General features: G+C 42.0%; 1 protein-coding gene across 1 annotated transcript in view; it reads left to right on the forward strand.

Moving 5' to 3' along the window:
- The window catches only part of FARSB (phenylalanyl-tRNA synthetase subunit beta), a 907,972-nt gene that overhangs the window by 321,242 nt on the left and 560,575 nt on the right, over positions 1 to 26,155 (forward strand). Inside the window, exon 12 of the mRNA XM_044070366.1 lies at positions 10,545 to 10,752. Coding sequence (XP_043926301.1) covers positions 10,545 to 10,752 — 208 coding nt within the window. The remainder of the gene's footprint in view (positions 1 to 10,544; positions 10,753 to 26,155) is intronic.

Raw genomic sequence — 26,155 nt, forward strand, 5'->3', positions numbered from 1 at the left:
GTAGCCTCTGATACCCGCTATTTCAGATTCGCAGGCCTCTACTGAGACCCATTTGGAGTCCGGTATGCCGCGAGATGCTTCTTTAACTGTGGAACCTGTGGATGTCTCTACCTTGGATGGGTCCGGAGCCGCTGTGCAGGCACCGGCTTCTGAGAGTGTATTCAGGCCTTCTGACTTGCATATTAAACAGATGCCATCTTCATCTTCAAGGCCTAGAACTCGATCCACGCCTAGAAAACCAACGCCCAGACTGCATGGTCAGGCCCCTATGCCTAAAAAACAAATGATAAGAATGGCTGAAGACCTTATTACTTATCAGGGGAAGCCACCCTTCTCCCTCTAAGAGACCTAGAACTGATTTTCCTTCTGATTCTTCTGATCAGGATTCTGAAATTTCTGTTTTCTCTGATGACCAGGAATTGCCCTTATCTACCTATGAGAATTCTGATGCAGAGGACTCCATTCCCTTTGCTTCCCCTCCAGAAGATTTCTCTTTTGGTGAAACTTTGCATACTCTTAGGGAGCATTTCTGCTGGGAAAGCCAGGATTACTCTGACTCCAAAAAAGAGGCTTAGGGAATTCTTACTCCTACCTCAACACAGGCCTTTAGCTATCCCTCCTGTACTGGACATTGTAGATGATGCCTTTTTGGAATCTAGCCTGGCCCCTGACACTTTACCTCCAGCTCCCAGAAAACCTGACCGGTGTTAGAGTACCTGACTCTCGCAAGTTCCTCTCTAAGAATCCTACTGCGGATCCTGAGGCCATTTCACAGGGACCCAAATGCATTAAGGCTATTACTGCCAAAAACCCTGCCCCCTCTGATAGATATTCCAGGGCCCTGGACAGATGGGATAAGAAGGTATACACTTCTGCTAATTTGGCCATTAGGGCCTTAAACTGCCATTTTCATATGTTAAAGCATCAGCAGCATATTATTGGGTTGCTTAAACAGAAAATGATGTTGATTCCTGACTGTGCTGAAAATAAAGATTTACAGGATTTAATGCATTCTGCTGAACAAGTTAGAAAACGTACTTTGCAATGTGGTTTTGATTCACTAGTGGCATCTTGCAAGACTGCTGTCACTGGGTCTGTACTTAGAAGGTATGCTTGGCTTAAGGAGCAAATTTTGCCAGATCATGTTAAAGCTAATTTACTGGATGCTCCCTTAAACCAAGACCGCCTGTTTGGCAACAAAGCAGAAGAAGTACTTGAAAAGATGGAGGAAAAAAGCTAAATCTATGCAAACTGTTAACGATTTCCTGCAAGTACAGCCTACCAGATTTAGTAGGCACTGGCCTTCTAAGAATTGGTCCTTTCCTGCCTCTTCCAGGCCTTTTCAGTCCAAACCCAGGACCAGCAGTCCACCCAGGTTTCAGTCTCAAGGTACTCACAGGCCTAAGCAGTGGGGGGCTCCCACTTCCAAAGCTGGAAGTAGTAAGACGCCCCTATGGTAAGCTGTCACAATGACTTAACTTCTTCCAAGCCCTGCTCAACTGACTGTTTCTTTAGGGGGAAAGATCGCTCTGCATGCAAAAAACTGGGAACTCATTACCCAAGACAAATGGGTTTTAAATATAGTTTCCCAAGGATACAGATTCCACTTCTTACCAACCCCAGACGGTTGGCCAGACCTACCCCCAAATTAGTGGGCAGAGGCTGAAAAGCAGGTTCTCTCTTCTAAATGTCAGGGCTATTCAACCTGTCCCAGAAGAGGAATGGGGGCAAGGTTTTTACTCAAGATTTTTCCTGGTACCAAGAAAAGACAATTCCTGGCGTCCTATCCTGGACCTGTCTATCCTAAACATCTTTTTGGTAATCCCAAAATTCAAAATGCTAACTCTTCATCATCTGCTTCCCATGCTAGGCAAAAATGCCTGGTTGGCAAAGTGCCTAGCTTCAGTCATTGTATACTGCAGGCAAAGAAATATTCAAATATACCCATGCCAGGACGATTGTCTAATTCAGGCAGAAAGCCAGGACATACTGTTAAATCATCTGGCATTTGTAAAGAAATTACTAACTTCTCTGGGGTACACCATAAACGAAAAGAAATCACATCTAGTACCCTACCAGCAAATTGTATTCCTGAGAGCAAGCTTGAATACAACTTCCCAGATGGCCTACCTCACGCCAGAGAAACAAGTTTATTTGACAGCCTACTTCAAACTACTGGCCATAAAGACCCAGCTATCTGCAAGAAAAATCTTGCAAGCCCTGGGGTTCATGGCCTCTTGCATTTTACTAATTCCATATGCAAGACTGCATATGAGGAAACTGCAAGGGTATCTAAAAAGCCTATGGTGTCAACATTCTCAGGACCTAGAATCAGTGATTCCTATCATCCCTTGTCTAAACATAAAATTTCTTTGGTGGGCAGAGGTCTGCCACCACAGCAATGGACTGCTATTCACTCTACGCCCTGCCACCCAAACCCTAACAACAGATGCATCAGACTATGCATGGGGGGGCTCACTTGGCAGGGCAGGGCAGTGCATTCAGGGCAAATGGAGCCTGAGTCAAATGCACCTGCATATCAGTCAGAAAGAAATGTTAGCTGTACAGAATGCTCTGACAGCCTTCAAGGACCACATTCTTCCAGGACAATTACTGGTAAAGACGGACAACATCACTGTCATGTGGTACATAAACAAGCATGGGGGAACCCACTCATGCCCTCTCTGCAGACTAGCCATGGCTGTGTGGAACACAGCCTTGAGCTACCAAGTGCATCTACAAGCTCAGCTCCTGCCAGGCAAGCTAAATACACTGGCAGATGACCTAAGCAGAAATCCCATGGACCCACAAGAGTTGAAACTGGAGCGAAAGATATTCAACATTTTGAGAAACAAATGGGGGAGCCCAGAGATAGACCTGTTTGCCTCCCCTCAGAACTACCAATTGGACAAATTCTGCACAAGGACTCCCCACAGACAAGCTTGTCCTTCACCTGGAAAAACATATCAGTTTATGCCTTTCCCCCTCTGCCTCTCCTCTCCAAAGTTCTACTAAAGATCAAACCGGGCAAGCCAAGGACATTACTCATAGCACCAGACTGGCCACGCCAACACTGGCACCCCCTCTTGTGCAGTGTGTCACTGCTGGAACCATGGCACCTGCCTCAGTCCCCTTCCCTGCTGTCCCAGCAGGAGGACCCGATTTTGCACCACCCAGCTTCAAATCCTGAACCTTGCAGTCTGGCTTATTTCCTGAGCTCTCCGTTACCATCTCTCAGTAAGTAAGTGATGGATGTCATTCTGGAGGCAATGAGGCCTAGTACTAGAAAATCCTATGCTGAAAAATGGAAAAGATTCTGTTCTTGGAATCAAACCCGGGGGGGTGGGCACAACAGTGCCCAATTTACCACACATTCTTCAATATTTAACTGAGATGCTCACAAGGGCCTTTCCTTTTCTTTCATTAAAATTCATGCCTCGGCCATTTCAGCTCATTATAATACAGAGCCACCCCTCTTCTCTCATCCATTGCTGAAGCAATTCCTCAGAGGGGCAAAAAACTTAAGACCACCCAGGAGAGCCCGTACTCCAGCCTGGGACCTTAACTTTGTATTGGAAAAGCTCACTCTACTTCCCCTTGAGCCAGCTGCAAGTGCAGAGCAGAAATTCCTTTCTTGGAAAACAGCCTTCCTTCTAGCCAGAAGGGTGCCTGACTTACAGGCCCTCATGGCAGTGGAGCCTTTCATCATCTTTCATGCGGACAGGGTGTCCCTCAGGACCAATCCTTCCTTTATGCCCATGATGGTATCCAGTGTGGCCCTTAATCAGTCCATTCATTTGCCAACCTTCTTTTCTAATCCATAGATCAAAGGTGAACGAATACTGCACTCCTTGGACGTGCACAGACAACTTAGATTTTACTTGGATAGGACTGAGACTCTCAGGAAATCTGAACAACTATTTGTTGCATTTCCTGCAGGGGCAGAGGGGAAGGTCATTTCAAAGCAAACCATTTCTGATAGGCCATTGCATTAATTTCTGCTATAGGCACCATGGAAAACCTGCCCCACAGGGGATAAGACCACATTCCACCAGGGCTGCGTCTACCTCTACAGCCTTTCTCAGAGGTGTCCCTACCAGGGACTTCCTAGAAGCTGCTACCTAGAGTTCTGTGCATACCTTCACCAAGCATTTCCACTTGCCAATTTTTTGTAAATCCAGAGCTGGTTTTGCCATTGTAGTCTTGCAGGGCCTAATAGCTGGTCCTAATGCTCTCTAAGTGTCTCCTCCCTTCCTTAGCTTTGGGAATCTACCTAAATGTAATGACTGCAACAGTGAAACACGAAGAATATAGTACAGTTGTGTGCACTTACCATAAATGTAGATGTTTGAGTGTATTCACTGTTGCAGTCCTGGTTACCCTCCCTCCAGCCCCCTGACTGCTATTGTCTATACTTCTCCTTTTGTTTACTATACTTAAACCTTTCTGGTGTATTTGCTTTTTGTTGGAGGTGTAACCTTGTATATAATTGCTTCCCATTATGGGGGCACCTGACATCTGGGGCAAGAAAAACTGATGTAATGGTGTCTGCTACATGCTTTATACCCCTGACTACCTGACGTCATGGAAGATGAGACAGCAACCGATGCAGGATTCAAGACTTTGATAATCAGGCCGACTGAGGGCTACCTGCAAGCAGATAAGCCAAATGTAATGACTTCTACACTCGAACGTCTAAATTTATGATGTGTACACAACTGTACTTTCTTCCTCCATGAGATCTTTATGTTGTCTTAGAAAAATTGACCCAGGCTCCTTTTGAGCTTGCAGCTTCAGATTCCTTGCAACATTGCTCTTGAAGACTGTACTTTTGTTAGCTTTACTTCTTCCCGACTAGTGTTTGAGCTTCAAGCCCTTATGGCTTTTCCTCCTTTTTTGGTGTTTCATAAGGACAGGGTGTCCCTTCGTACTAATCCGTTTTTATGCCCAAGGTGGTAAATGAGCTGTCCCTTAAAAATGACGCAGTTGAATTTTTTAATACTACTTTTCTGAGCATCCTTAATTACCACACTCCCATAAGACTTTCCAGAACCAAAGCACAACCCTCCCCATGGCTGCAGAAAACCACTACGTCAGAAATGAAAAACCGGGATAAAGCCTGGGGCCACTGGCGCAAAACCAAAACCCCCTCAACTAGACAGAAATTCCTAGAACTACGCAATAGAGTTAAAAAGCTAATAAAACAGGACAAATTCCAGTACTACCAGTCTGCCCTAGACTCCTCCCAATACAACCCCAATCAATTCTGGTCCTCCATAAACTCCATCATCCACCCAGGTAAAGTCAGTACTCCTCCTCCTAACATCCCTCACTCCTCCAAAAATATTGCTTCCTCATTCAACACACACTTCACACAAACCATACTATCACAAACTAGACAACACAACCCCCTCACCTCCAACCCACACCTTCAACTAGTAATCTCCCCCTATCTTCTATTTCGCCTGTTCCTACCTCCGACATAAAAAAACTCTTAACTAAACTTAAGCCCACCAAATTAGCAGTAGACAACCTCCCAAGTGAATACCTACAAATCGCAGCTGATGCTCTAGCCTACCCAGTATCCATCTTGATTAACCGATCTCTGTCAGAAAGTTACGTTCCCACACTATGGAAAGTATTGTATATAATTACCCTCCACAAAGGCGGCCCCTCCACAGAACTAACCAGTTACCACCCCATAGCTATTCTGTCTCCACTCTCCAAAATACTAGAGAGATGCATTCACTCTCAGGTCTCAGACTACCTCCTTTCCAATACTCAACATGGTTTCCGACCAAACCATACAACTACCACTGCCTTACTCTCCTTTACTAACACCATCCTTCAGCATAAAAACAATGGCTATCTCTCCTCTGCTACTTTCCTAGACCTATCTAAAGCATTCAACATGATCCCACACAAACAACTCATCTCTGTCCTCAATAACCTATCCTTCTCTCAGTCGGTCACCAACTGGTTTCAGAGTTACCCATCTGTCCGCCAGCAATCCATTGTATGGCAGAATGACACATCTCCCCAACTACCTGTCTCTCTATAGGAGTTCCCCAAGGATCCATCCTTGGACCCCTACTCTTCTCTATTTTCACCAATAATCTAGCCTCTGCCACCAAACATGGCACACTCATACAATCTGCAAATGACTCAACCATCATCTGCTCAGCCCAGTCCCTACCCAAACCTGCAAAAAGTCACACAGGAAGCCTTTTCCTCTGTTGAAACTTGGTTATTCGATTCCCAGTTAATACTCATCCCAAACAAAACTAAACTACTCATCTTCCAACCCACCAAACATACTCAAAACAACTCACTTTAACATCACAGCAAAAGGCAACACCACTATGCACCCAACAGAACACACCAAATTGCTAGGAGTGGAAATAGACAATAAACTAAAATTTGACATTTACATATCCATGGCCATAAAAAAGTCCACAAAAAACTAGGAGTATTATACAGAAATGAGCAACTTCTCACCAAAGCAGCAAAGATTTCAGTAGCAAATTCCCACCTTATCTCCACCCTACTTTATGCCTCTCCAATATATTCCAACCTAAGGCAATGCGATCTAAACAAGTTCGAGACCTGCTACAACAAAATCGCCAAATTCGCCACAGGGGCCTCCTACCATAGTCACCACTGTCTCTCACTTGCTGAACTGGGCTGGCTTGAACTCCCTCACCTCCTTCAATGGTATCAACTCGCACTCGCCCACAAACTAGTAAACCATCCACTAAAAGTCCCATCCCTTCAGAATCTACTCCAACTCTATCGCACCACCAGACCACTAAGATCCAGCAACAAAAATCACTTGCAGGTCACTAAAGCCAATAACTCTGCTGGAGAAGCACTATTCTCTTGTGCCAATGCCAAATTATGGAATTCCCTCCCACCCACAATTACCTCCATACCGTCATGCACCCACTTCAAAACTTTACTAAAAGTGCACCTAAAAACATGCTGGCTATGCCCTTGCAACTCCCCCTCTAATATCACCCACCCCATCCACCCACTACCTTTCTTTCCACCCCACTAACTACCTTGGTTAAAGCAAGCTCGGATGCTCATAAGCCTAACTACTTATTATACAGCAGGAACTTCTTGTTGTAACAATTGTTAATGTCTGTTATGTACTTCGCAGATGATAAGATTCTAGTTGTCTGCTGATGTACTATGTTCTTCATCTGTAACTATATAATTTTTAATTGCTATGTTGATCAAATTGTTAATTGCTATGTAAATCCAATGTAATTACTGTCTGTATATTTTAACTGTGGAGCTTTTCTCCCCGGGCCTCCGCTGAAAATGGATCTACGTCCAGTCAGACACGGTCAACAAATGTAAATAAATTAATTAATCAGTCTATTCATTTGCCCACTTTTTTCCCTTCTCCACAATCTGCCAGTAAGAAGGTGCTTCACATGTTGGATGTGCATAGACTACTACTATTTTATTTCGATAACACTAAGACTTTTTATAAATCTGGTCAGGTTTTGTTCTCTTTCATTGTAGGTTCTTAGGATTGGCTGTGTCCAAGAGAACTATTTCTTCTTGGATTTCTAACGCTGTTTGTTTCTTTTTGTTATTTCTTTCATGGTAAGAGCCTTCCTTCTGTTAAGGCTCATTCTGCTAGAGCTGTGGCTTCCTCTGGTGCTTTTTTTGAAGGGTTTTGATACTAACGGTATTATTGAGGAAGCTACCTGAACTTCTTCACATACATTTACCAAGCACTGCAAATTGGATGGAATTTCCAGCTTTAGAAATGGTTTTGTTAGGGCCATCCTTCATGGCTTCTTGGAGACCTCTGCTGGTCCTCCTTGTCCCTCTCTTCTTTGTGAGATTTGGCACTCTCCCTATTGTAATGAATACTGCAGTAGTGAAATGGAAAGACATAATATAGTTGTGTAAAATCTTACCATAATGGTAGATGTCCTTCTGTTCACTGTTGCAGTATTCACTCCCTCCTCTTGCCCCCAGTGCATTTATTTTCTGGATGTACTGATTACCTGTCTATTCTTTGGACTGGCGTTCCTACTGGGGATGTCAATTCTGAGGATGGTACATCTGGATGTCATGTGCTACAGTACATGAGGAGCATATGTGTGATATACGGCATACCTTAAAGCAACCTAAAGACTTTGGTATACTAGCCAGCCTTCGGTCCGCCCTTGACAGGGATCCCTATTGTAACGAATACTACAACAGTGAAGAAGAGAAGAACATCTAGCTAAATGGTTTATCTTGGATTATTTTATGTGCTGTTTTACACAGGCATTTTAGTGAAGTGTGCATCAAAACAGTTTCTTGTAGCTTCAAGCTCATGAGCCACAAGGTACTTTTAACAGCAGCTATGGATATTTGAGTGACCCTTGAGGCATATGCTATAGTTAAATACATGCATGCCCATTAGTCTGCTTTTAAAGCCTGCCTTTACCTTGAGGGATTATCATACAGTATGTTTTGTGCTTTTCTGCATGGTCCTATGACATTTGGACAACATGGACAGGAAAAAGCACAGTTAGGTGGGTCCTGAAGAATCAGTTTACATTAATGTAAGGGTTACATAGGGATGTTGCAAGGGCTAGCAGGGGCAAGCCAGCTTAAGAAAAATTAAAGCTGAAGTTACACCATTCATGTACTTTCTGCTTGGTTTGGTCCCAAACTTGTATTCTCTAATTCACATAAGTACTTTGAAAAGTGTTCTGCAGTGAGAGAAGCCAGATTTTGTTATGTTTTAACACAGGTGGTTGGACTCAAAAGGGTTATTTCTATGTGTTAGGTACCACCATTGTATCTTACTTTAGTGTGCAGACATGATGTTCCTTTTTAGGATATGGCACAATTCCTTTATAAGTAACAAATAATATTGTACTGAGTGGAGCTACAATATTCTAGTTCTGTGAACAAATACCATATCTTTAAGCATCTTTTTGCAGTATATTATTACAGTATCTGCATTATAATAGATAAAACAGTGTAAGAAACTTCTCCGTGTGGAAGATTTTCATTCCATATATTTCTAGTTAATCACTGTATATTAATCAGATCAGACAATAGTAGTAGAAGTAGCGAACATAAACTCGTCAAGTCAAAAAGTAATAATAGAAAATATATAATTCTACAGCATTACTAAGTATTCGAAAGTAATCCAAGCAAGGCAGGCAGTCTGTTTCCAGTCGAAAATCCTTTATTAAGTACACAGACAAGCGATCCAAGTAAAACAAAAATAGAGTAATAATTTCCTCACAAGCTTTCTAAATATATATATACTTTTTATCAGGCATGGGAGTGGTTTATTGTGCTGTAAAACAAAGTGTTATTGGTACACATGTTAAATTCACATCCCTTCCCCCATCAGTGTGACATTCGAGCTGGTCCTGCCCTACCTAGTAGCTGTCATAATAATATATAGCCCTAATGTACTTTAATGGTACATATTATTTAACCAAATTATTAAGTAGATTATTAAGTCTGTGATTTTATACAAGGCAATATACTACATGGCTGGAAATATATCAACCTTAGTTCATTTTGCGATCAAAACTTACATATAAATATATACATATACATTTTGCATGTAAAAATCAGTTTCTATTTTCATAACCTATTGTTAACAAAGATCACTTTCATCCTTCTAGACTTCTTCAGGTCTGTGTACAAGAATCCTAAAAACCTATATAATTGTATAATTAGTTAGTATTGTTATTACCATCATTTTGAATAAAGTGGAAAAAAGAACCAGAAAAAAATAAAAATAAAAAAATATATATATGTATGATGATGGAAACAAAATATACACTTAAATTTCAAATGATTTAAAATGGTATTTAAAACCAATTTGTAGAAAAAAATAAAATAAAATACAATTAGTCATGTAAACAATGTGGCAGTTTTCTAAGTTCCAGTGCACTTTTAATTGAACGGTAGTAGTTTAGTCCAGGCTTTCTAAAAGAGTTCAGCTTTAATTGCCACATGAGTTCATGTTTCTCCAGAATATTCGGGATGTCCCCTTCAAGATCACCCATGTCTATGCGATCCAGGATCTGGAACTTAAAACCTGTGTGTCTTTTATGAAGAGAAAGGTGTTTGGCTAGTGCATTATTTTTACATCCAGAGCTGATTTCTGACAGATGACATGAAATCCTTCGCTTGAGTTTATTTACAGTCTTGCCCACATATAATGCATCACATTCATTGCACTGTGCCCTGTAAATTATAATAGATAATATACCATCTGACATACATACAGCAGTAGAAGTGTTCGTGCAAAATAGGCAAAAAAGAACCTGTATGTGTTAAAAACAAAAATGCATCCAGCATTTGTGAACTTCAGACTAGATGAGGTGGACCAGAATGGGAAGGGTTGGAGATGAATGGCGAGTTGAAAATGTGTAAACTGACTTAGAGTTGGGTAATTTAAGTGAAATGAGGCAATTGAGTTGTTAGCTGTCACAGTGCTAGAAGGTAAAAGGAATGTTACACAAATGTTGTTCATTGCTGTGTTATTGTTGGGTTTCTTCTAGTGAAACGCCAGAAAGTCTTGCAAAACTCTTGACTCGGATGTACTTGAAGTCGCAAGTTGTAGGTGATGGAAGTGAGATTGAAGTAGAAATCCCACCAAACAGAGCTGACATTATTCACCCTTGTGACATTGTGGAGGATGCAGCAATTGCCTATGGATATAATAATATTCAGATGACTATTCCAAAAACATACACTATAGCCAATCAGGTAAGGCCATTTTTAAAAGAAATAAGTAGTGCTTCGTATGGGCATTCGGAATTATCAGCTTTGTGTTTTGCCTTTCTTTATATACATTGCAGCATTTCATAGCTTCATATACCGAATTTGATATTTTTTCCTTGCCTGCCCTGTCATGTCTCTGTCATTTGGGTGGTACATTAAAATGTTTTATTAAGAATGCATTCTAAAAGGTTTAATGTATTCCTCTGTGACATCACTGAAGGGATAGTGTGGAGGGAAAGCTTTTATAGATGTTAAGTAATAATAACAACCCTGTCAAGGCTGTATTTTACTGGTGGTTTCATAATAAAAAGTTTTGCAAAATTTAAAGATACATCCAAGTAATTCTACTATATTCTTTAGTGAAATCACCATAGAGGTGGCATTGAGGGTGTGCATTTATTGTAGTGGATGGGTCTCCATGCTTGCACTGCATCCTTACACTAATGGCACTGAAGATAAAGTTCCCTGAACTTTCAGTGTCTTCAACATAGTGGAAATGGTATTACTTTGAAGGTTCTTAGTTTAAAACTTTCCCATCTAATTGGAACAACAAGGATAAAATGTACTGCTTGGTACTGTGGAGGAGCCAGATAATTCAGCCAATTAGGTAAACCAAAAAGTGAGTAAGAGATCATTCTACATAACGTCTGAACACAGAAAATGGAAGTCACAGTTTTGGCAATGGATCTTTGTCCATAATAACTGGACAAACAATATTGTAAAATTAATGAAAAATGAGAATGTTGAGGGGAACGTGTCTGATTTAAGAAGTAAGGTGATATACAGGAAAGTAATGAGATGTAAATAAAACTGAGGAAGTGAAAGGTGATTTCAGTCATGAAATGAATATCAGCATGAATCCGCAAAAGTAGCTATTAAACGGACTACAACATAACTTAAGCATTGTCCATTTTGAAAAGTGTTAAGTGGCACGGTATAATTTTTATTAATCTCAGTAATGATTAAATTTAATTTTTAACAGCATATAAAGAAATGCCCCCTGCTTTGAATACTATAGTATAATGTTATGACATTTCACTACAGCTAGAATTATATTTGCATGAATTTTTTGTGTCCAGACACGGGGCATTATTTTTTTGTCAGTGGCATTAGTCGCACTACATTTTTTTTTAATTATGCACCTATTTTGGATATGTGAGGGTTAACAGTTTCCGGACAAATGGACTTGGGTGTTGAAAGAAGGCAGATGCAAAATCAGGGATAAGAATGGCAGCTTTGCAGGTGCTTTGTAAGTTGCCATGCGCTGACTGCTGAGATCACTTATTTTGCAAAAAAAAAAAAAAAAATTGCATGGATTTCTAAAAATAAAAATCCTAATAATTCTATTCCCCAACAGATTTGGAGTAAATGGAGATACTGTACCTTCTCTTGAGTAGCAAGTTTTAGATGCATCACTGGACACTTTATCTGGCTATCCTACAGCTTTACATGTAAAAGGAAAGCTTTATTATCTACCATGTTACAATGTAAAGGAAATGCTTCACTGTATATTAGCTTTGGCACAGCCTTGAGTAAGAAGTTGTTTGTTTCTAATCAGACTGAATTACATGGAGCACCATGGCAACTCTACAAATTTGGTGAAAAAGGCAACTTTAAACATCTTTCCATGATGTTAAGCTCTAGTTTTGCACTAGAATAACAATGTCCACTGCAAGCTGCCATAGAGCAGCAGTAAAAGGCTAAACAGACTTGATCATTCTTTTCTCCCCCTCTCACTCTTTCATGCACACACATGCATGCGGACAGACACACACTATTAAATGCATGTCATACTTGGTGTATAACAACATTTAAAGTAATTCATTCATCGGGGACACTTGGCTTTTAGCCATTGTCTGTGGCAGTTTGATCTTGTCTTTTGAAGCTTTAAACCCATTTACACTGTAGCTTTTTTTATTTCTGTACCAGTAGTACATCAGAGCAGCTAAAGCCCCATCTGGGTCTCTCTGATCATAACTCATTTGCTGTATGTTATGGATGTGGGCTTTCTCTGCTCTCAGGGTGAATTTGTTGACATCCCTGTCTCAGACGTAGAGGATTATGAATAGTTCTCTGATCACAGTTAAGTGTTGAACACATTTCTTCTGCCAGAATTTTCTTGCTCCTTTATTCTCTCTGGTCAGCTCATGAAAGACCACAAAAGCATCTGGTTAAGCTAGAACTGCATCAGTAAAAGAAGATTCTACAGATGATGTAATATTTAATTCTGCCTCCACTTATGTTAGCTTGTTCATCACATGCAGTATTTGTCCCATTCATTGTCTTGGTGAATCTGTCACAGAAATAACCCCTCCAGTACACCTTTGGATTAAATGTTGCAAGACTGCTGTTTACATTGTAAATCAGTGCATTTCAGTTTATCGTGTCTGTCTGTGTCTGTCTGTGTCTGTCTGTGTCTGTCTGTGTCTGTCTGTGTCTGTCTGTGTCTGTCTGTGTCTGTCTGTGTCTGTCTGTGTCTGTCTGTGTCTGTCTGTGTCTGTCTGTGTCTGTCTGTGTCTGTCTGTGTCTGTCTGTGTCTGTCTGTGTCTGCCTGTGTCTGCCTGTGTCTGTCTGTGTGTGCCTGTGTGTGTGTGTCTGTGTGTGCCTGTGTGTGTCTGCCTGTGTGTGTGTGTCTGTGTCTGCCTGTGTGTCTCTGTCTGCCTATGTCTAGTTGGTATTGTCTGATCCAGTAAGAAACCCACTGTAGCCCTGTAGAAGATGTAGTAAGCGGTGCAACTAATGTAGAACACAAAGACTTGTTTGTTATAGGTGTCTGTGTGCTTAGGCTTCAGACAAAAAATTGGAAGAATTGGACACTAGGCTTAAAACTCATTGAAGTAAACTGCTTGTATTTTGAAAGTGTTTTGAGTTGTTTTTCTGAGACAGTCTTTGCTTCTACTTTCTGTTTAAGATAACCAAAAATGAGAATACTGTTAAGGTACCTCACGCTGAGACTTGTATCTTCCCCTTAATTTGCATTTTAATTTGCAGTATTCTAAAAATCTCAGCTGCTGTCCTTATAATGTCGGAGATAAGTCATCCTAGACTCATTAGGATGCTTCCTAACAGTCTTCAGTGTCTTCTTTTGAAGATGTCTGTCTTGTAGAAACTGTACATTTTAGGGGTGAATTCATCAGTTTCCCTGCAGGGGTCCCTTATCTAAGGATAATAGATACAGAGAAGTGAAGCGAGTCCCAGATGAAAATGATCAGTACCTCCTTTTTATGATTTGATCTTTTGGATAAGTCACTGTTGCTGTAATTGTAATTGCTGTGACTTCTGCTGCAGAAGGTCTAATGTCCACCCTGACTTTGAGCCTAACTCCCTTCCTCTTCCAGGTTGAGTGCTGTCTGCCCCTTAGAATGTATGTTCACTGTGTAAATTTGGTGCTACTTGCACAGTTTGAGCTCTTTCTTGCTACAGGTCACATCAAATTAAATTGTGGTTTAACATCTGTAATCTAGTGTCATTCATCCACCACCAGAGCTCAGTACATTGTTTTTTTTTTTTTTTGGGGGGGGGGGGATTTCCAACTATGCATAAAGGATATGTTTTGAAAAGGAAAGCAGGCATGCATATTGAAGGCAAATTTCATACAGACATTTCCACAGCTGTTTGTGTATTCTGCCCAGTAGTATAACTAGGGTGGGGTGAATGGGGCAATTGCCCTGTGTGCTGACTTATCCAGGGAGCAATTTGCTGATGTAAAATAAAAAATATATACATTTTAAAACAGATGTATATATTTTTTTTATTTATTTCCCTTTATGGGAAATGGCAATACGCATGTCCTAAAGAGGAATCCAAGACACTTCTATCTGCCTCCTGGCCCCACTTTCATAACCTTGCTTGGGCACCACCCCAAAAGACCTGTGATTGGATGTGCAGGTAGAGGGGGCAGTGCCAAAGTGCTAGGAAGACGGTGTCTTGAACTATGTCATAGCACCCATAGTGAAAGATTTAGGTTTCAAAAATGCTATATCCCTCAGCTTGCTGTGGCTGCATTTCGTATGTTGGGAAGAGAGATACTAGGGCAGAGAAAAACAGCAAGTCTCTCTAGTAAGTAGGGTTACTTACTCGTATGCTTCTTGTGCGTACTTGGACAGACTGCTGAAGAGGTCATTGGGGAAACACTTAATTTTGGTGCATGTGCAAACTTGGACAGACTGCTGAAGGGGTTGTTGAGGGGGAATGTTTAATTTTGGTGCTTGTGGAAACCTGGCCAGACTGCTGAAGGAGTAGTTGGGAGGAAAGTTTGATTTTGGTGCTTGTGCATGCATGGAACTACTGAAGGGATCTTCGGGGGAAATGTTACATTTTGGTGCTTGTGCATACATGGACAAACTGCTGAAGGGGTCATTGGGGAAATGTTTCGTTTTGGTGTCATTTGAGTGCTTGTACATACTTAGACAAACCGCTGAAGGGAATTTAGAGAGAGAAAACAATCAATGCAACTACACTGCTTGATAGGCAACTGTTCATCAAATCCAATCATAATTTTAATGTATGTTCTTGATTTTAAAATAAGGATGTAGTAAATCCTTTTATGGAAGAGTAAATCCTTTGTTGATCAGGCTTACTGAAATTTGTGTTTTTGCAGGGAGGAGCAGGCTCCCCTGCATCCTCAAAGTGAGGGTGAGGCACTCCCACCCTCCATGTTTATATTACTAGCTGTTACAGCTCGTGATCATTATTTGTGTGTGGCATATTACTAGTGTCTTCTTAGTAATTAAAAAAGTGACCGGTCTCTCTCTCTAAAGCAGTTTCAGGGGGCATACCTCTCAATCTCTTAGCAGAAGAAATCTGGGCAAAGCCTAAAATAATGAAATAGAGGCCCAAAATATTGGACATGTTTTAAGTATTGCCCTTCTAAATTTTAAACGTAGAAAGTTCCTAGAATAGCATGATTTACCCCCTTTTTAATTTCTCCAAGTCTTTTGGGTTTCCAATACAATGACTGGAATGGACCCCATTCCCAAGTTAAAGTATGAGTAAAGTTCATGAAATTAGTATTGTTTCAGTCTTTGATGTTAGTTAGAAGTGTTCTTTGCAGTACCAGCAGTGTGCTCAGTAATGACTCCTGCAATTTGTATGGTATGGTGCAAGCAGGGGGGAAGTCACTGGGACTGTTTCCTGTAAGGTTGTGATTTGTCTTCTCCAACTTTGGAGGTAGAAGCACCCCATTGCTTTGACCTGTAGGAACCTTGCGCCTGGGATCTGCCTCTAGGGCATCTGGATCTGCCCCTTTGAGGTCTGTCTGACACAGGAAAGGACCATTTCTTTGTAGGCCAGTGTCTACTAAACCTAGGTGGCTGTACTTGTAAAAAATCTTTGACAGTATGCATAGATTTAGCTTTGTCCTCCATTTTAACACCTCCTCTGCCTTAACACCAAACAAAGTATCATGCTGTAAAGGTGCATCTTATTTAACTTTGACATGATCAGGCAGATTTTGTTCCTTTAACCAAGCATGCCTCCTAATTACAGAACCCGTAACTGTGGCCCTGCAGGAGGCCTCCAAAGAATCAAAACCACATTGCAAAGTATGCTTTCCAACTTGTTCAGCTGCATGCAATAAATCCCGCATTTCCTTGTTTTCTGCACATTCAGAGTTTAATAACATTTTCTGTTTAAGCAATGCCATGACATGTTGCTGATATTTAAGCATATGAAACTGACAGTTTAAGGCCCTTATAGCCAAGGTAGCAGATGTGTAAACCTTATTTCCAGTGCCCTAGAATCTCTGTCAGAGGGTGTAGGGTTTTTTGCAGCGGAAGCCTTAACTCCTTTGGGACCCTGTGAAATAGTTTCTGGGTCTGCAGCAGGGTTTTTTAAAAGGAATTTGAGAGTCAGAAACCCTGTAATATCTGTCAGGCTTAACAGGAGCTGGAGGTTAGGAGTCAGGGGTGAGACTAGACTCCGAAAACACATCATCTGCAATATCTAACAGGTGGAATGGCTAGTCGCCTGTGTTGAGGAAGTAAAAGGAAATCCCTGAGCCTCTTTTTAGATTCTTAGAAATCTTGGCTCTCCCAGTGGAAATGCTCTCTCATGGTATGCAAGGTTTCCCCAAAAGAATAGTCCTCTGGGGGAGAAGCTGAAGGTATGGATTCTTCAGCATCAGAATCCTCATAGGGGGAAGAAAATATTCCTGATTAGAAGAGGAATCAGAAGAAATAGAAACCTGATTTGAAGATTCATAGTCAGTCTCTTGTCTAGGCCTCTTATCAGGAGGGGGATGGGAACCTGTGATCAAGGTAATTAAGTCTTCGGCCATTTTGAGCATCTGTTTTTTGGGCATAGAGGCCTGTCCACATGGCTCTTGAGTTTGCTTCTTTGCTTTAGAAGGTGCTTTAGTCTTTGCCTTTGAAGCTGAGGTTGGTTTAATGTAAAGATGTTTAGGTCTCAATACACCCTCAGAAGCCGGTGCCTGCTCAGCGTCTCCGGACCCATCTGAAGGAACAGTATCCAAGGCTCCAGTACCTTGAGTTTCCAGTGGCATGGCTGACTCCACATGGGAGTCGGTAGCGGCCTGTGACTCTAAAGTAGCGGGCGTCAGGGGCTGCGAAAGCGCCTCACTGAGAACCGGCGACTGGCTTAGGAGAAGCTTTGTCATCAGTTTTAGGCCTCAGTTGTCTATCTCTCTCCTTTCTTTGCGTTTTTTGTGAACTCCGGTAGTCGGATGGCTATCCGACGATATTTCTGGATAATTAAACCGGCGTCCAAAATAGTTTAAAGCAAAGTCAGACGCTTAATAGTGCACTGGTTAAATCTAGCACAAAACCGAAAATCAGCAACGTTGTGATCAGGGCCTAGGCAAGGAATACAGTAAGAATGAAAGTCCTTATGAGGTATTTGCTTTCCACTTTTTCTGACATCGGTCTGGAGCAAGAAAAAAGTTTCCCCAACGGGGTACTTAGCTTTATTGAAGACTTCGGATCTGAAACCACACAAAAATCTCAGGAGTCGGCCGACCGGCACTTGCGAACTGCTTCTGCTTCGGGCACTGCGTGGCAAGAAAGACTAAAGAAAATGGCGTCAGCTGCATCTTTTATACCCCCTGATGACCTGACATCAGGGAAGGAGCAACAGAAGCCGACGCAGGACCCAGGACTTTGGAATTCAGGCCAATTGAGGGCAACATGCCAGCAGGACTACCCAAATGTAATGACTGCAACAGTGAAACACGAAGAACATCAACCAAAGGCTCGGAAGAAGAAGAATATTTTTGCAGCATACCAGACTCCAAAAGGGTCTCTGTAGAGGTCTGCAAAGTTATCGTATCGGGCATCAGCGGCTGCGAAGTCGCCTCACTGAATTCCGGAAAACTGATGACCTGGTAGAGTCATTGGAAGGCTTAGCCTTGTGTTGTCTGTCTCTTTCTTTATCTTTACATTTTTTCGGAATGTCTATGAATTGTTGGCTGACGGGACGCCGTTTTAGAATGAGAAGATGGAAGACAAAAATACCTGGCTACAATAAGAGCTCTACAATAAATGGTTCTCGCGTTAAAGAGGGCACAGAACAGGCAACAGGGGATGTCATGGTCTGGGCCTAAACAAGTGACGCAGTATGAATGGAAGTCTCGGTGTGGGATTTGCTTTCCATAGGTGAGACAATTAACTTTTTCGGACATCGGTTAGTGCAAGAAAAAAGGATCCCCAATGGGGTACTTGGATTTAGACGTTTTCAACTGTAATTCAAACTCTGGTAGTGACCAACTGGCACACTTCTGAACTACTTCTGCTACGGGCTCCACAGCAAGAAAGACTGATATAACAGTTTCGGCTGCCTTGCTTTATAGCACTGACGACCTGACGTCAGTCAGCAAACGACAGCAGCAGACGAAGAAAAACATTGACTCTGGTATTTGGACTGGCCAAGGGCTACCACAGCAGGGATAACCCACAGGTGATTACTCCAAACACGAAGAACATCCTCTGTTTATGTACAGTCTTGGCATTGACTTTTTTAAGCTTATCTATAGGAGCTCTTGTAGAACTGCAAGGACCAGATTCATGTGGTGCCTTGGGCATGAGGGTGGTGGTGGTATCTGCTATATTTGGTTTTTGTAATAAAAATAAAGTTTGTAACCCTGTGAAATTACTTGTAGTACCCAGTTGCCTGAAGTGATGCTTTTACAATTACTTAAAAACAAAGCAACCATACCTCTGCAGTCTCTGAGGGGGCAGAATTCCTTTTTGAGGAGGGTTCTTTTTCTTAGCAGAGAGGATTCCAGAAACTGAAGGCTGATCTCTGCATTTGGCTGCAAATTCTGTAGGACATGCAGGAACTCTTACGCCATGAAGACCCATTCATGAGGACAAGTCTGGATGGAGTGAGGACTGACAGCATGACATGACCTTGACGCCCAAGCAACTGCAGGAAATTTGATGAGATGAACCATCCTGTGCTTGGGCTTTTGGGATGACTTGGCAGGGGTGGTCACACCCTGGTACTCTGGACCTGGGTACAGGAGCTCCAGACTTCTGCCTCAAAACCAATAATGCCCTCCATAACTAAAATTGTGGAGTGACCATTCTTCCCTTCAGAAACAATAAAGACTTGAGCAATGGATGTCTACAGAGTACATTCGTATACGAGTTCCATACAAGGGCCTTTGGCTCGGTGGTAAGTGCCTTAAATCTGCAACCATGGTGGCCTCCAAAGGGGTTTTGCCAGAAGCCTTGAATAACTGAGGTGCATGGGCAGTGGGATGCAAAACAGTAGGACCCATACTCTTGATCCCGGCAGGGATACTAGATGCCTCAGTTGAGCCTCAAGTCCTTGACCACCTCCTAAAGTTGCTTCTCCAAATTGTTCTTCCTGGGCTAGTCTGAGGTTGGCAATGAGCTAGAAGATGCCATGCAGTAGGAGTCTAGAGTTTAAGCCTCTTTTTTCAGTAGTTCTGACGGGAACACTGACTCCTCTTAAGTGTTCCGAACGTAAAGCTCTGGCAAACACTACAGTTTAATATTGTGGGCAGGTCCTAGGCAGAATCAAGGTAGCAGCTAGGCAATTTGTAGCCCAGGCCAAGACCCTCATTCCCCTCCCCACTCACAGAGCAAAAAAAAAAGACTTTCTGAATGAGAAGGGGGGATGCATTGACAACATTTCACAAAAACAATGACCAAGAGGCTCAAAAGCATGTCCAAACAAGAAGTTTTACTGAAAGTTTAACTGTCAGAGTTAATCGAACTGTCATATGAAGCATAACCAACACAACAAAGCTTTAGCGATTTAAAGAAACCATACAGACTAAAAATAAAGCAGAATTCAACACAGTCTACATCTCACTGCAGGTACAGCCCAAATGTCAACAGCAGCATATCAAATTATTCCAAGAGCTTGGTAAATATGAACTGCAACACAGAAATAACTGTATCTGTGGCACCGACAGAAAAATGACCCAAGGGAAAAGCAACTAAAATATACATTCTGACACACACACACACATATATTATATATATATATATATATATATATATATATATATATATATATATACACACACACACACACACACACACACACACACACACACACACACACACGTGTACGTTACTGCACAAAAGTTTAGTGTGCATAGTCTAATACTAACCTATGAACCTACACACACTTTTGTTACTGCACAAAACAAACCATGATATGTACATATCCAATCTGCATGCTAGTCATCAATGTATCTGAGCTAAAATCAGCTTTGTTCTAATCATAATAAACATTGTATAAAAACCCAGTAATTATCTTAAATAGCATATCCAATAACTATCTGAACACCACATTACATGTACCTATCCTATTTTAGGATACTCATCAGCTGGTTAAATACCAAAGGAAGAAGAAAAGTCTCCAAAGCCCTACACCAGTCTCTGGCACAGACATGCAGTATAATACTTTGGGAGGCACAATTCGTTTTTCCCCAAATTTGTAGTAATTTGGACTATTTCAAGGTACTCTAATGGAAAGCTCAAGAAGCCTATTAGAATATAGAATACAGTGAGACCCTATTTTTGAATGGACAAAGTCAATTTGGACAGATTTTCAGAGTATTAAGCAACATGTGATGAATACTTAGCCCTGGCCCTGACCTCTCAACCGTCCAGATTTTTTGCAGTGTGTCCAGATTTTCACCTGATAAAACGTTTGTTTTTCTGGCAAATCAGTGAGGACTGGACTTACTAAATAATGACATACATTTGTGTGTTTCAGACTTCATTTCCATTAGAAAACATACAGTTTGCACAAATGCACAAACAGCAAGAGGGGGTGCATAAATATTTGAGAATTGATAAAGGATCAACAATAAACCACTCTAAGGAATATTTTAGAAGACTAAAATTATTACTGAAAACAGCATTGACATCTAGGAACAAAGTTCAAGCTATAAACCAATTTGTTCTTCCTGTCCTAATCTATAGTTTTGGAGTGACTGACTGGCCGCAAAAGATGTTTGACAGGTTAGACAGGAAAACAAAAAGGATAATTCATGCTCAAATGTTTCACAAAAATCAGTGCATACCAAGATTATACATTCCCTGTTCTGAAAGTATGAGCCTCCTGGAAATTGATTACATGTACAGATCTGCAATCGTGGGACTGCATGCATATCTGCTAATCTCACAAGACCCAAACATAGTGAAAGTTTTGAAACATGAGAATAAGTCTTAAGATGACTTCCCTGCTTAGTTTAGCAGAAGCTATGAAACCTGAGCTACAAAGCATCACAGAAAATAATGTTTATATCACATGGGATATCCATTACCAACAGTTCAAAAACTAGATGCGAGAAAACCAGATATAGTAGTCCAAGAAAGTAGACAAAAGTAGCAATGATCACTGAAATTGCTATACCCATTGACTACAGTGTCATCCGTACAGAGACACAAAGTCATAAAATACCAGAATTTTCAGGCAGGAACGAGGGCAATATGGAAGAAGGATACCCAGACAGTTCAGTAGTGATATGAGCAACGGGTCTTATAAAAAAGAAGTTACAATTGCACTTAGATATGTTACCGATACATGTAACTTCATACAAATTGCAGGAGTCATTACTGAGCACACTGCTGGTGCTGCAAAGAACACTTCTAACTAATAACAAAGACTGAAACAATACTAATTTCATGAACTTTAATCATACTTTGACTGGCAGCACCCTTAGGTGGAAAATTAGCACTTTTTTCTCAAAATTGGCACATTATAACCCAGGACAAGTGGGTTCTAAATATTGTGTTGCAAGGGTACCATTTCCATACCCTGCCAAAGGCAAACGGCTGGCCAGATCTACCAAAAAATCAATGGACTGAGGCACATAAACAAGTCTCATCCCTCATGGACATGGGGGCCATTCAACAAGTACCAGAGCAAGAGCAGGGACAAGGATTTTACTTGACTGTTCTTGGTACCCAGAAAGGACAAGACCTGGAGACCAATACTGGACCTATCTATTCTGAACACATTCCTGGATATAACAAAATTCAAGATGATGACTTTGCAGCTTCTGCCCATGCTGGGCAAGAACGCTTTGCTGGTAACTCTAGACCTAAAACAGGCATACCTGCATGTCCCAGTCAGACAGTTATGCAGACGATACCTCAGATTCAAGGCTGGCTCAATGTATTGCCAATTCTCTCCACTGCCCTTTGGCTTTTCTACTGCACCCAGGGTCTTTACAAAGTGCCTGGCACCAGTAATTGCAATCTGCAGACAGAGGAATACAAATATATCCTTACTTGGATGACTGTCTAATTCAAGCAGAGAACAAGGACATTCTTCTACAGCATCTGGCGTTTGTGAAGACACTTCTAACATGCCTAGGGTACACAGTCAACGAAAAGAAATCAAAACTAGTACCCTCTCAAGAGATAATATTCCTGGGTGCCAGCTTAAATACAACTGCCCAGATGGCTTATCTCACGCCAGACAAACAAAGGCAACTGACTACCTATTTCAAAATGTTGGCAACAAAGGCCCAGTTATCAGCAAGAAAAATTCTGCAGGCTTTTGGGCTTCATGGCATCCTGCATCCTACTTATTCCATATGCAAGACTGCATATGAGGAAACTTCAGTGGTACCTAAAAAGTGTTTGGACTCAACATTGCCACAGCCTGGAAACAATGATTACTCTCATTCCCTGCCTACAACAGGAGTTTCGATGGTGGGCAAAGACTTATCACCAAAACACGGGACAGCCATTCACATTACCCCCAGCCAGGCAGACACTAACAACGGATACATCAAATTATGCCTGGGGGGCTCACATGGCAGGAAAATGCATTCAGGGTACATGGTCCTCAACCTAAATGCATCTACATGTCAATCAAAAAGAGATGCTAGCTGTTCAGAATGCCTTGACAGCCTTCAGGGACCTACTCCATCCGGGACAACTACTGATAAAGACGGACAACACCACGGTCATGTGGTATATAAACAAGCAGGGGGCACACATTCTCACCCCCTTTGCAGACTAGCCATGACTTTGTGGGACACAGCATTAACCGACCAAGTACATCTGCAGGCACAATTCCTGCCAGGAAGGAAAAATACTCTGGCAGACGAACTAAGCAGAAACCTCATGTATCCCCATGAGTGGCAGCTGGATCCACGAGTCTTCAGCATGATAACAAAGAAATGGGGATGCCTGGACATAGATCTATTTGCTTCCCCTCCCAACTACCAACTAAAAAGTTTCTGCACAAGGACTTATAGGACTTATAACAGACAAGCATGGAAAGTGGACGCCCTATCTTTCAGCTGGAAAATCCTATCAGTATATGCCTTTCCCCCCCACTGCCTCTCCTCCCCAAGGTACTCTTAAAGTTCAGACAGGAAAAGCCAAAAATGTTACTGCTTGCCCCAGACTGGCCCTGCCAGTACTGGTTTCCAATCCTAAAGAACTTGTTTCAATGCCCAGCTTGGACCTTACCTCAAATACTTCATCTACTGTCCCAACAAAACAATCAGATCCTGCACAGCCAACTCAGGACTTTAAACCTGGCAGCATGGTGGATAATGTAGTCATACAAAATACACCTCTCAGTAAAGCTGTGATGGATGTCATTTTGTAAGCCAGAAGGCCTAGTACTAGAAAATCTTATGCTGGAAAATGGAAGAGATTTTCTGTGCATGGAACCAGGCACAAGGAACTGATACAGCTGTGCCAAATATTCCTCAGATTTTGCAATACCTAACTGAGATGCTGGACAAAGGTCTATCTTTTTCATCTATTAAAATTCATGCCTCTGCCATTTTGGCTCATTAAAATACACAGCCACCAATCTTTTCTCATCCCTTATAAAAACAGTACCTCAGAGGAGCCAAAAATTTAAGGCCTCCAAGGAGATCACCACTGCCTGCATCGGACCTTAACTATGCCTTAGAAAAACTCACCCTGCCTCCTTTTGAGCAAGCTGCTACTGCTGATATAAAGTTTTTATCTTGGAAAATAGCTCTGCTCCTAGCAATAACTTCAGCAAGACGAGTTTCAGAGCTTCAAGGACTCATGACTTGGAACCTTTTATCATTTTATGTCCTTCAAGGATGCATCTGCAGTCCTTACAAATGGGTAGTCCTGTTGTCAGGCAGCCCTTCGGTCGGCCGGATTCCAAAGTCTGGGTCTGGGTCTGGCCACCCACGCCATCGCTGCAGTTTTTCGGGTATAAAGGCATCAGCCGACGCCATTTTCCCAGTCTTTCTTGCCGCTCAAGCAGAAGCTGTTCAAGTGCCGGTCGGTCAGATCCAGAGATTACTACTACCAATACTACTAAGACTTCTAAAAGCTAAGTACAGACTCTTTCTTGCCTCAGCCGATGTCAGAGAAAGTGAATAACTGTTTATCTTGTGGGAAACAAATACCTCATAAAGATTTCCCTCTACTGCATACATTGTTTAGGCCCAGACCACGTAGCAGCTTGTCTAGCCTGTGCTTTTTAACCGACGGACGCTTGAGTTTGCTGAGCAGTTTTTCGCTCTGATTTTGCCTATTATGCCGCCGGATAATTACCAAAAACTCAAAGAAAAGGACCGACACTCGCTGTCCGCTGTTTCGAAACTGCGGTTAAGCAAACCAGCAGTGTCTGGAGTTTCGACCCCGAAACCGGCGGTTCTTTCTAAAGCCAAACAATGCCTCTAACCTGGTAGAATCGGCTTCTGAAATCCAACCTTCTGTTGCGGTTTCAGGAATTATCAGACACTATTCCCTTGGATATTTCTAGGAGCTGCTAGGCCTCCTGCAGCCATGTCTATTAAGGCCTTTGCCAGGGCTAAAGCAGCCAAAGCTTCAAAACGGTGCCTGCCAAACCCCCCTCTCACAGGCCCAGCACCAGTTCCCATATGCTTTCTTTGGCTGAGGATCTCATTTCTTTAATTCGTGGATCCCAGCCTCATCCAGACAGGACCTCTCACCCACCTCCAGAAAAGAGGCCTAGAGCAGAGCCCCCTGAGCCAGTATCCACAGATGATTCCTCTGATGACTCAGAACATACAGACCCTCCTGAGGCTCCTGATTCATTACCTCCGGCCCCTGCTAAGCCCGATAGGTTCTACAGGGTCCCGGACACTCATCACCATTTATACAAGGCTCCTTTTGCAGATCCAGAGACTATCTCCCAGGGCCCTAAAGCTGTAGCAACTACTTCTACTAAAAAACCCCTCCCCTCTGAAAGGGAATCCAGGTCCTTAGAGAGATGGGGTAAAAAAGTTTACACCTCTGCTACTTTGTCAGCTAGGGCTTTGAACTTCCAATTTCATATGATTCAATATCAAGACTTTGGTTTGGTTGTAGTTCCTGTGTACTGTTTCCTTGCCTTATTTGGGGGAGAGGAAGTTACCGGGAAGCATTGAGCTTCCTTTTGTCCAGTTTTGTGAGGTTTCAGCTAGTAACTAGTAGTTTATTGGTCGTTTTGGGCCAGTTTCTAGCTTTTTCCAGCCCCCTGGTATAAATGCACTAAACGCTAGCGCTGAGCTGCCACTGTTGCACAATAGGGCAGCGTTAGGCAGGTTTAAACTGTTCGCTACCTAAAGTCCACTCTTCAAATTTTCCTTAAAACTACCCTCCTCGAACTATACTACTGATCTAATCAGCTTATCCTATAACTAAAAGATCATCTCCACTTGACTCCAAGTAGACTATTCTCTATCTGTTAAACCTAGCACTTGTTCCTACAGTACTTATTACCTTGATACGGCACTCTTGTCATAGATAGTACCCCAAAAGGTAACCCCCATTTCTGTCACCCACGCCCCTTGAATCCTTTTAAAGTTTTTGTCTATCCTTCTAGCATGTCGAGGGATCAGTTGCTAGTGTCCTCTCCTGCTCAGCTGGTGAACCTAATACTGAGGCAATGTTACAATTGCCTCATGTACACAGACAACCCTCTCCTCCTC

Source organism: Protopterus annectens, chromosome 4.part1 (genome assembly GCF_019279795.1).
Source record: "Protopterus annectens isolate FY-2018-M chromosome 4.part1, PAN1.0, whole genome shotgun sequence".
NCBI classification, from domain to species: Eukaryota; Metazoa; Chordata; order Ceratodontiformes; family Protopteridae; genus Protopterus; species Protopterus annectens.